We start from the raw sequence: 12,774 nt of genomic DNA on the forward strand, positions 1-12,774 counted from the left end.
GTAGGCAAAGAGCAGTCTTCTGGCAAGGGTACTAGGCAAGAGTCCTTCAACTGGTGCATAAATGAACCTGGTAATCTGACAATGCTAAAGATTTTTCCAGTCAGCTACTATGTAGGATCCTTCTTTACTAGAAGCTCAGGCCAATCTACTAGGAGAAGTTTAATTAATAAAAATCTTACCACTGAATTGTGCTGAAATGGATATTGACATTAGGGATGCCTGATTTAGCAGTGAACTGAGATCATGGGACTGAATTTCCAATTATGCTGTTAGTGTTGAGGGTTTTTTCCTGCCTGTGTCTCATCTTGTAAGCGCATGTGCTAGGTGTCTGTGTGTAAAAAGGATGTGCTGTTCCCAGGGGTGATTAAAGGAATGTACAACTGTTGTCAGGATCTAAACCCAAGCTGATATACGTTGAGTTGGAGATCAAACTTGACCAAAATCTTGGCAGTAACCGTCTTTGGACTATTACCAATTTCATGCGTTAGAAAGATGAAATTTGGGAAGGGGAATTAAGAGCATAGGATGTCAACTTGATCCCACGAACACTTACTGTTCAGGGGGAAGGAGACGGGGGAGAATGGAGAGTTGTGTTTGAAGCTCAACCATAAATTTGCATAGTGGCTTATTCCCCAGGTGCCCATCAGCTTTCTGGTTAACTTGTATGTTACTTTTTCCCCCCCCTTGAATGACCAGGTGATGCAAGGCACATGCATACACATGTGCACACATCTGGGCAGTCTGTGTGGAGAGAGGAGCGGGAGTGAAAAATGCGGGATTCCACCCACGTTTTTGGAAATGACAAGATGGAGGCCCTGTGGGACAGGAGGCTGCACCCAGTAGGTTCTTCACTCCCTGCTGTTAGGGAAGGATAAACGATGACCCCATTTGGCACTGTGTTAAGAGATAGCACTGGGAGAAAGAGCACCAGGCTGGGTTCAGCTCAGCTGCTCTTGGCACAGAGCTTGTTTATCCTCTCTACCCTATCTTTCAGAGCATCATCCACTCCATCCCCAGACACATGCTCTTATGATAATTTCTGTAATTCTATTAGCTTGGAGGAAATAGGCTTTACTGTCCATTTGATTTTATTTCTTTTTTTTTTCCAGCAAACTCAGCTGCTTGGTCTTTTAGCTTAACCCTTTGTGGATATATTTTTTTGCCTTTCTGGGCCATTGAGACTAGATGTTTTCCCTTTCTGCCTTCTGGTTTTCCATGTATAAGCAGCATTATAACTGAAACTTTTGTTTGTTTCTTTTTAGTCCTGACTAGAAATGAGGTAAGGCTTCAAAGATCAGATCATAACCCATGTTCCCCAAAAGTCAGTGCTTAAACTTGAATAATTTGGAAACATCTGATCTGCAGAGGCAGCAAAGAGCCATTGCATTAAGAGATACAGGTATTTTAGCTTAATTTGACTACTTACTGAATTTTTCAGTGGTGTTTGTAAGAGCAGATACTTTGTTTCTAACATCAGATGCTGGGGCTCCTGGTGAAATCAGCTCAAGTTTGTGGTAGGATTATTTTTATGGCTAGGGAGAGTGATGTGATAAGAACACGTCACCATGACTGCATTGCAGAACTACATAGGAGAAGAATTTGTATGGGTAGGGGTAAGCTGACCTACCCAAGAAGATCTGCAGTAGCAAACTATGTAGCCTTTGCTTTTTAACAAACATGTCACTTTTAGAGATGTTTTGCTTTGCTGAGATCCGTTATGATCAAATCTTAATCAGCTCAGGTGATGAGTAAAATAATATTTTCCCCCCTTTGTCTGGGGTATTGATATTCCCTCCATAAAAATCCAAATCTGCTGGTCTTTCTAGTTTGCTGTGGCTGCAGGGGTGCCGAAACAATCCCAGACAGGCTCACCTGGACGCAGGTGGTACATGTGTGTGGTGGGGGTGGCACTTCTACCTGTTCTGATGGAAGAGAATTGGTCAGCATTAAAGTTTTGTAATGGCAGGGAATAAGGAGGGAGCCAGCAGAGGCTTTTCCTCACTAGTAGGGAAGGAAAGGCTAGTTGCACACTGCCACTGAAAAACAGTTCTAGTGAAAAATACATTTTGAATGACAACTTTTCTCTCTCTTTTTTTTTTTTTTTTTTTTTTTTTCATAAAAAGCATTACTGTAAAACCCCTGAAAATTGGAAATGTTGAATTTTATTTTGTTTGATGAACGGGGACCTTACCATATTCATATTAGACTGCAAGATGACATTTTAAACATTTATTTTCTCCAGAAATCTTTTATTTTTGAAAATTTGCCAAAAAATCAAAGCAGAAAATCCTACAATTCTTTGATAAGTTAAACTGGGAAGAGTTCTATATATTACGTAGGTGGAACTGCTGAGGGTTAGGCAAAAATAGCATTTTCCATTTTGAAAGCACAGTTTTAGAAGGTCAGATTTTTCAAAATTTTAGGACTTTGGGTGAAATTTTCCATTCTGAAGTTTGCTATGGATTAAATTATTTTTGGAAACTTAAAAAAATTACAGTCATGGTTTCCAAGAACATAACTAGGGAACAGTATATCGCTTCACTTGTGATTAAAAAAGGAATAAGGTGGCTACAGTGTACGGAAAGCACCAGAGCCCACCGTTTCCTGGAGGAAGAGCTCTAGTTCTGAAGGGATCTCCTCGGGGCCAGTGATGTGCCTTTTTTAAGCTTTTGCTGGCTTTATCAAATCTGAGGCCTCCATCTGCCTGTGCTCTGTGTTAGCTGCTAGCTGAGCCGCCAAATCCTTTCTAAAACTTTTGTCTATGCTGGGGATAATTCAGCTGAAGGCTGCTGTTATAGAGCCAAGCATTATCAGTTATTACTGCTTGTAAAGATAAGGCCAGCTAGGAGATGGAAGCACTGGAGGCCTCATTTCAGTCACATTCAGGCAGTGAGGGGGAGGATAAGGAGAAGTAGAAGAAGGGACCGGAGTGAGAAGTAGTGATTGGTAGGAGGGTGAGAGCAGGGCAGAGACAAAAGTGCTGTTGGTGCTGGGTGAAAAGAGCAGCGAGAGGGTCTCTGCTCTGCACAGGTCCGGTGCCAATCCGGTGGACTGCAGGGTCCATGGCTGACTTCCTGCACCCTTGGTTGCTTGGGTGGCTGAGTCCCTCTCCCTTCTGCCCTGCAGGAGTGTGTGGTAGCTCACACGAGTGTTCAAGTCTGTGCTGAGGTCTGCCATGCCTCTTGCAGAGCCATTGTTCAGGGTTATTGTGGGATTTAAAGGGGCTTCACATTTACACGGTCTGCACAGTGCTGGCAGCTGCTCTGGCTTCCCTCTGGCTTCTCTGTAAGCAGAAAAAACTGTTCAGCAGCTGGGAGATTGTGTGCACGTGTGCTTGTGATATTCTGTGCCACATCAGCTCCTGGCATATAACCTAACATAGAGGAGCATTTTCCTGTGTGGTTGAGGGTACCCCCTCCGCTTCCGACGGGCTCCTGTGCCCCATCTCACATCACAGCTGTTGTTTCAGTTGCCTGCGGAGAAATAGCTCTGCTCTCTCAGTTTGAGAAGGAGAAGACATTTGAGGCGGGGAAAGCAGGTTTGACCCATTTAAACTTTACACCGCCCACCAGCCACCACGGGAAATGTCCAGAATGGTTAACGTCTGGGGAGATGACCAGAGCATTGCTACCCTCTGGGAGAGGAGGATGTGGCAGCTTCGATGGTCACAGGGCACACCTGCATTTATAGGGCAGTCCTACAGTCATCCTTCACCTTCTTGCCCTGTCTTCAGTGATGGACACAGGTACAGTGCATAGAGGAAGGTGAGTGGAAGTGTGGATGGCAGTGTTACCAGCGTTCTGTCTTAGAGCATAGACCGAAGGGAGATGCTGCTGCTGCTGACCAGTCTCACCCACCCCACTTCTGATACTTTTTCATTGTATCTTTCCTAGGCTGCGGTGCACCAGGCCACTCTGCGGTGCTCAGGCCCTCAGGAGAGCCCTCCCAGTGCTCAGGGGTGGGTGTGCGGCTGCAGTGCTGGGGAGTTCAGCGCGTGGGCAGGGAGGGAGAGAGCACAGGAATCGGCAGAGCTCCTAGAACAATTTGCTTTGAACAATTGGAAAGGTGTTGGTGTAGCTGTTTAGACATGTCTAAATCTATGTCGTTATCTGTAGCTGCCTGGGAATGATGATCTAGAGAGGTAGCTCAGTTTGATGAGGGCAAATAGAGCCAGAGCTGTCTTCATCGGTGGCTTGTTGAAGAATACAGGTTTAGGTGTCAGCTAATCCTCCCCTGGGACAGGTGGGCCTTAAATCCCCTTCACAAGTAGTAGTGGATTTTAACAGTTTGTTCACCAGTCATTACTTGTACCCATCAATGGTTATGTGTTCCGACAGCACCCCGAGGAAAAGGTGAGATTGATTTAGCTTCAAAAATGTCAGGAGCCCACTTCTCTTTCTTTTTGCAGGTTACAAGCTACCTGGAACAAAGTGTGGTGGGATTGTGCTGTGAGGGGAGCCTAGGGCCTTGATCTGTCCTTTGCCAAAGACTTTCAGACTGTGCTTTCCTAGCTAATTTTTTGAGGATTACACTTAAATCTACATTAAAACCTCCCCAGCAAAATATGCAGGGCTGTTTGTTCTCAGGTGTCTTCTCGTTCTAGCTGCCTTTTACAGCTCTCTTCTCTTGATGCTTTCCTGTGCTCTTAGCCTTAGATTCGTTGAAGTGTGTATGAACCGAAGTTACATGAGCTGTTAAAGTTGTAGGAACATTTCAGGACTAAATCTGTATAAAGGAAAATTTTACATTTTATTTATATTTCATGATTGAACAGAGTATACACATGTTTGTTTATCATATATTAATTTGGCCTCTGTTGATCACTCAGCTATCAGAGATGGCAAGGTGAGAAACTTGTTAGTGGTTACCTCAGAAGTATGTCTCTGTTTCTCAATTCAGTTTTAAATATCATACTCAAACAGCTAAACAGTGATTCCAGCTGTAAAGCTCTTTATAAATCAGACACAGTTTTGATGCATTTGAAGGAAATAAATGTCATAGCAATACCTTCTTTTGTAATAGGGAGTATTCTAAGGAAAGAAAATGTCCTTCCTGTGGCAACATATGTAAAATACTTTTTTAATAATAATGCTTGTGAGCCAGGATGTCATATTGTCCAGTAAAAGCCTTTCTCTGTAATGTTCAGGCTTTAAATAATTGAAAAAAGGGCCAAGATATCACCAGAAGTACTGAACTAATTGGAAAAAATAATAGTTCTCTGTTTGTTTTGGGGGTTTTCCCCAATCATAAGTTGTTGAGTTCTTTCCATTTCCCTACTCTAAATCGCATGTAAGAGCAACTCATTTGGCATCTCTGTGAATTTAACAGAGGGAAACTGAGAGCAGAATGAGACCAAACATCTATGTAAGTCTTGGCAATTTTAAATGATGACTAAGGGTTCATTGCAGCGGTGTGGTTTTGAAAAAGTGGCTGCAGAAATAATCCAACAGTCCCCAGGACACAAACAAGGACGAATATCCAGAGAAACAGCCTGTCCACTACCATGGCAACATACTTCCAATCTTCAATGACCTGGAAGAAAAATCCAATTAAAGATATTAGCAATTTGTCATATTCTTTTTCCTCTTGCTAATGACAAGTTTTTGTTTGTGAAAATAAAAGGAAACAAATCTCAAGGTTCAGGGAATAAACTGACTAGGCTTGATAAGGGATTTTTCTCCTACAATCATTGTGGGCAGTGGAGAAAAATACTGTAAATATTTCTTAGATGTCTTGGATGCATCAGGTACTGAGCACGGCCACCTGGTGGAAGCCAGTCTGGAAGGTCTCACGGTATAATCCAATTAAGGAATTTTTTTCTTTAATTTTAGTTTGCAGATGCTATTAATCGCAGTGGACAAAAATAGATGTTGTTAACCAAGGTTAGCTTTAGAATTCTTTTCTTATCAGCAGTCATCTTAATCAAGTGTTTTAATGCATATTAATACTGTTGCTTTTATTAAAATCCCTTTTTGCCTTGCATATGTTGTCTGTGAAAGTCATGGCCTTAGATTCTGTTTTCAGACTGAAGTGACTATCAGGCTATTATTGTAAAGGGAGAATATATCAGTCTTCATTTGCATCTCAGGAATGATTATTTTTTCCTCTCTCATTCATCCTAGTTACACAGGGGACATCCTCACCGCAGTGACTTTACCATGCTTGTCAATTATCTCCTGTCTCATATTAGAACATCACATATTTTTTCTTCAGTGCACACTTTTATTTTCTGCTGCTTCTAATGGGAATTGTGTGCTTCTGAGATCATACTGTAGTAAATGTACGTGAGCAGTTCTTATCAGACTATGATAATGAAGGAAGAAAGCAGAGATTAAAATTATTAATCTGGAGAAGTGACATGTAGTATCAGAGGACCTTGTATGAAAAGCATCCAATTAATTTTTAGTGTATAAAATACCCTTGAAAATTGTTCTTAATATCAACTGGAAACTTTGTAGTTCCTTTAGTGTGCAACACATTCTTGTAAGAACTTCTGAGCTATTAGAAAACTTTTTTTCTACTCTGTGAAGTCTGCTTCTGTTCAGGCAGTTTCAATGTTTACAAGCTCATGTCTAACGTTAATAGCTAATCTTCTTTATTTATATTGACAGTAATTTCAGTTAATAGAAAACATGAACTACTCAGCGGCATGATCCTCAAGGGACTTCTGCAAGATCAGAAACCAGACTTTATTTAATAATCTTCTTGGCTGAGGGCGGACGAGCACAACAGGAACAGAGAACCTAGAGTCTGACTGGGATCTGGGTCAGAGAGAGGACGCTGGTAGGCATGAAGATGATTTTTCCCAACCACGGGTGCTAGTCTAAACAAAACTCTGAACCATCTGTGTTTTTCCAAGCATTATTCACACCGTATTTATATCAACTTTAGTGTGTTAGCTAGTAGGACATGAGTAGGATAAGTGAATAGGGCAGCAACAGCACTGCTTAAATGCATCCTGGATAAAGCACTTCTCATAGCCAATAACGAGTCTGATTTAACTCAAATGAAGGAAGTGTCAGCTCTGCTGGCATTAGGATTTTGATCCTACCCATTATGTTCACCATATACGTACAGATATATTAGCCTGGAGAGGATGTTTGCGAAGGTGTTTTACCAATTTTACTAAATGCTCCTTCTATGCCCAGTTACATAAATAAATGCTTGAGCTGCGGGTAGATTGTTGCTGGTTAACATGGCCTGTCCATGTGTTGAGTCATAGTCTTAGTGAATACAATGGGGAAAAATATTCTTTTTCTGACCTGGAACTGAATATATTTTTTTTTTCCCCTGCCAAACAGTACTTGAATATGACAGCACAGCTTTTTCAGGGGTGTTTCATGACTTACTGGGCAATCAGCATTCTCCCTCTGTAGAAACAGCCATGTTAATTTCCAGGACAGTATCAGCATTTACCAAACTGCTATTCAGTAAGTTCTTTTAATGGCAAAAATTCTTTCTTCTTATAAGCTATAGCTAGAATCTCTCTAAAAACTTTAGAATAGCTAGGGAGTTCAAATATGCTTTCTGAAGAACAGTGTGTTACAGAGGAGGACAGGAGATGAAATTTGGAAAGACTGGGATGATTTCTCATTTTTACTTACACTCTGGTCGTTGTCATCACTTTTCATGTGCTCTGCTATAAAACTGACTCCATCAATTGCTTCCTGGACTTCAGGAGAAAATTTTGTGCCTGTTCTTAATCTAAAATCTCGATGACTGCTGACATTGTCAAGAGTCTCAGTGATTTTCATATCATATTTTTTGGCAGGGGCTGTATTCAAGAAATAGGTAGAGTTCTTGTAGAAGTTGGCTGGCTCCATACAAGGATTCTCTGCTTTTGTCTTTTTGCAGTTGCACAGCTTTTGCCGTGGAGAGTTATTCTCTGGACGCCTCATGAACAGGTAGGCTGGGAGTCTTTCAAGGAAAACCAGTTTTACCCAAGAGGGCATAGTGTGAGTACTTGGAGATCTATGGTGGACGTTGAGTACACAGACACTGGTAACTATGGAGAAGGTCACTAGTACCATTGTAAACATGAGATACTTCCCAATCAGTGGAACGTCTAAAGATGTTGGAGGGACAATTTTGGAGATCAGCAGCAAGAACACAGTCAAGGCAAGCAATACAGATATGCATAAGGTCATTTTTTCACCACAGTCTGAAGGCAAGTAGAACACCAGGATGGCTAAGGATGTAATTAGCACACAGGGAATTATAAGATTGATGGTATAAAAAAGAGGCTTCCTTTTAATAATGAAGTCATATGTCACATCGACATAATTGGGGTCCGAGGGATTTACAGTCCTTCTTCCTGGGAGTGCTACAATGTCCCACTCTCCACTTGGTGTAAAGTCATCCATGCTTGCCGTGGAAGTTTTAAGCACCATATCAATTTCTGTATGATCATATGTCCAAGAACGGAACTTTAATGTGCAGTTTTGTTGATCAAATGGGAAATGCTTAACTTCAATCTTGCAGGCACTCTTGTAAATGGCTGGTGGCAACCAGCGAATGCTTCCATTATTCATTACAATTGCATTTGTGTATAGCGAAACTTCATATGTGCCATCCGCACTGATGAAAGAAGAGGAAAGAAACGGGAGAGAAGATAATAAAACATTAAGAGGAAAAACACAGTTCAAAATAGAAGAGCTCTGACATTCTTGGTCCTGTGGGCCTTAATTGTTTCTAGAATCAAAGTTTAGTAACATTTTGATTTTGATATCTATTTAGTAGGGGTATAACTTGGTAGGGAGATTAATGTGTGCACTTCTCCCAGTCAGAGAACTTATATTTGATCCAATACTTGCAAAAACTCTTTCACAAAATTATTATTAAATAATAATCTCTGTTTCATGCAAATAACTCAGAGTATTTTGTAATTGTGTGTTAAAGTAATTAAGGCTTACTACATCTCTGAAGGCTGAATACAAATGAGATCATCCAGCATGAAAATGGAGGTACCTTTGATCTGGAACACAGCCACTGCTAAGAGCACACAGCAACACTCCTAAATGACTTGGATGAGGAAATAAGGATGAGCAGTGTTAGTTAAAAATGCAGGGAGAGTGTAGGCAGAGGAAATGTAATTATATGGTTTATAATTCATTGCGTCACTCCACTTAATGTTTACTTATTACAAAACCAGAACAGACAAGCCACTGTGTTCTTAGTGCCCACAATTAATCTTGGCTTTATATCTTGTCCAACTGCCAAACTTCCACCAGGAGACTCTTCTATGTTATGATGGGCCCTTTAATTCAGGGAGAAGATCATTATCAGTCAGCAGTCAATATCTTCTCCTGTCCAATGTTTCTTGGCAAACAACCTAGGGCTGTTTAACCTATGAAGTATCCTGAGGTAGAAATGTGAAGTGGTCATCTGCTGATAAATATTACTGAAGTTTAGTGTTTCTGAGTGTATTCACTGCATCTTCTCAAGTGTGCTATGCAACACCTTTCAAACTCAACCTATTGGGCTATCAAAGGGAAGTGTAACAGTAGGAAGGAACAACTATCAGGGACTGTCTTTCTTGACAGATGAGGAAACACAAGGGTTTGTTCCTATGTTGATCAATTGCTTTTATTAAAAACTGGGTTAGCCTCTTTGTTAGACTGCAAAGAAGAGCCTGGACTAGATACATCCCACATGCCTCCTTTTGTTAAACAAATATATATTGAAGAAATGCACATAACCTAAAACCAGTACGTTATTTGCAAAAATATAACACCAAACTCACTGCAGGTGTAAATGAATGAAGTTTAACTGACTATGATTAAGTAGCACCTTTTTATTTGAGTGGAAATGTGCCCCTTAAGAGTTAATAAAAAGTCTAATGAATCACTTGTTTGTTTACAAGACATAATGGAAAATAAAGCTGGTTTGGTGCTAAGGTTGTTGTGGTTTTTTTTTTTCTAATCAGGGAAGTGCTACAAGTATCCAAGACTTGGCACCTGTGTAGCTGTTCTCCAGATCAGTTAACTTGGCTCTGGAAAGGCCTCATGCTGCAGACCCCTGAGCGGAGATCTTGCAGCTAATTCATGCAGGCAGTGAAACAACCAGATGCAGGAGTGGCTACAGTGTACAAGGGTCATTAGTTCATTGCCAATAAAATTGCTTTTTTTTTTTTTTTAGTAAAGAAACTGTATCTTATTTCTCACGTATCTGTATCTCCCTGAGTTAGATTGGCCCTTATGCACTCCAACGGACTGGGTGGACGCCTGGGCTGACAATATGTAGTTTCTGCTGGCTGCCCCCGGCCCAGCTGTGGGACAGAGGCTGGGCTGGTGCCATCTCCGTGCCCTCTGCAGTCCTGTGCGCAGGCCACGTGCGGTCAGAGCTGGGGGACATGGGGATGCTCTTTCTGTTTTCCTTAGCGCCTTCTTGAACTGACTGATGCCTGCGAAACACAGCTTCAGCAGCAGAAAGTTAAGAATGTTGTCCTTCATCTAAAATTTTAATTTGAAGCTTTGTACTAATCTAAAAATCCAATATGGTGACGCTAAAAGCTTGTTCCCGTACATTTAAGAAGCTCTTAAAACTGTTTCTTTCCATTCTTACAAGCCATAAATGGTATCATCTGGGGAATAAGGAAGCAAGAAGCAGAGGGTGGGGGCACAATTTGCCAGAACAAGATTTGACCAGGCAGAGTACATCCTAATCCACTGTCTGAATTATTTTGTGACTAATACAGTAGTTTTAAGTATTTCTCAAATCTGATTTCCAGTAGTAGGATTCCAGAGATTTAACTCAGTTATATATAAACTTCCTAGGTTTCCCATCTGTATATGTTCATAAACTGTCATGTGTTCATGAATTAATTTGTTTTCAAAGTATCATGAAAGTATATTATAAATTCTGATTTTTTCCCCAAAGACTTGATATCATCCACTTCAAGGCTTTGCTAGAGACTTAAAAACAAAACAAAGCAAAACAAAATAGTGGTTTGTTTGGCAAAATTGTTTGTTTGAAAGAGGAACTGAAGTATGGTTTGGCACCAAGTTTTTATTTTTCTCAGTACTGTGAAGCAACAGAGTCAATTGTTATGTATTCTTATAATTGATTTTTAAATGCTTTATGAAAATAGAACACAATTTGTTTTTGTAAATGAAAAGTAACTTATGGAGTTCTAGAACTTTGTAACAGATTGATGTCCTGGGGTCTGTGGTGGAAGAGAGAGGGGAAGAAGTAGGAGAAAAAAATTATCTCAGAACCTAAGATGTCCAATAGAATTCCAGATGTCTTGTCTTGAAAAGATGACCAGTGTATGGCTGCTCTTGTGCTTACAATTCATGCTTTCCATATGGTCTAGTTTGATATAAATCTGTGTCTCAGTTGTGAGCCTTGTCCCAGATCCTCTGGTGGAACAGCTCACACTGCAGACGTGCTCCAGGTCTGCTGGAATTTGGTTAACCAGAGCCTTGATTTTACTAAAATTATCTTTGAGGCCAGTACCCCAGTCAGGTATACTTGATACAGGCTAAAAGTTACAAAATTCAGTTTTATGATTTTATCAGACCTACATCATTGGTTCTGATGTTTGTTTATTGATACATAGTTAAAATTTTGTTCACTGTCTGCATAAACTACAGAAGTTTTACTTACTTATTGTAAAGCACAATGTCTGGCAACCAGATGTGTTTTGCAGGTATTCTCAGCTTATTTATTCCTTCATAGTCAGAGGGCTTCCAAGCCAAACGATAATCAATCCACTCCTAAGAGAAGAATTGTACAGTAGTGATGGGAGTACCCAGACCAGCACTAACAAACAATCACTGTGATGGAGCGAAAGCAGTCGCATGTGTGGTTTGCAAGAGCATGTCTGTGTGGGTTTGGTTACCTGGTTCAGCCAGACGTTTGTGGTCATGATCTGCTCCCGCTCATTCTGCAGGTGAAAAGAGAGAGAAAAGTTGTCATCTAAAATGTTTCACTTTATTGCAGTAATAAGATTTATTCAGTGGGCTTTTGAGGATATTTCCAACTGCGCAATATAATTTCATCTAGTGTATTTCAAGACAGGCCCCTCTCTGCTGGTACGAAGGCTGGTCTTGTGCACATACTGATGATAAATAGTAACCCCGTAAGTGTGCAGCTCCAAGTGACTTTTAACAAGGACAGTTGTGACCGGAGTGACTGTGGCTATTTGTGAACAACTACCACTGACCTACTGAGCTAATTTTCTTTTTTTTTTTCCCCCCCTTGTGGATTTGATTTGAAACAGATGTCACGTTTGACCACCTGGAAGGCCTAGATTAACTTGTGTGAGGTTTATGTAAGGTTTGCCGTGTAAGCTCTCAGCTGGCAGGCTCTGCTTCATGGAACTGCTGTCTCTCTGGTGTTCAGCAGAGAAATCTCTGTGCAGCAGATCTGTGTGGCTGGGACGCTACTGAGGGGACAAGGTAGGAGGTCAGAGTCAGGAGGATTTCTGCACAAACCCAAGTTAATTCTCTGATCCTGAAGATAATTGAGATTGTTAGATCCTATAAGATGCCTAATTTTGCTTTCTGCTTGAAGAGTGAGGTTATGGAGGGGTAGGGACTGAACTGTGCCGTTCTTGATCCCTTGCCCATTCATCTACTCTGCTTAGGTTGTTGATAGCTGGGGCCTGGGAGGGGCAAGACACCTTCCTTTTTACGGCCAGAATCTGACATCTGGGAGGACATTTTGCTAGTGGTGGCAGTGCACTGCGTGCGGAGGCACATCTGTGTCCAGGTGGAATTCTGCAGGAGAGAGGGAGCCATTGTCCCAGAGTCCCCTGGCAGTATATCATGT

General features: G+C 41.1%; 1 protein-coding gene across 1 annotated transcript; it reads right to left on the reverse strand.

Moving 5' to 3' along the window:
- Positions 1 to 4,730: 4,730 nt before the first annotated feature.
- On the reverse strand, positions 4,731 to 11,887 carry CHRNB4 (cholinergic receptor nicotinic beta 4 subunit). The gene is made up of 4 exons (XM_074917349.1): positions 11,843 to 11,887; positions 11,608 to 11,717; positions 7,605 to 8,577; positions 4,731 to 5,532 (listed from the first exon to the last, which is right to left on the reverse strand). Exons 1-4 carry the CDS (start codon positions 11,867 to 11,869, stop codon positions 5,392 to 5,394), a joined length of 1,251 nt encoding a protein of 416 aa, XP_074773450.1. The 5' UTR covers positions 11,870 to 11,887; the 3' UTR covers positions 4,731 to 5,391.
- Positions 11,888 to 12,774: the final 887 nt, after the last annotated feature.

The sequence above is a fragment of the Athene noctua genome, chromosome 13 (genome assembly GCF_965140245.1).
Source record: "Athene noctua chromosome 13, bAthNoc1.hap1.1, whole genome shotgun sequence".
Classification (NCBI taxonomy): Eukaryota; Metazoa; Chordata; class Aves; order Strigiformes; family Strigidae; genus Athene; species Athene noctua.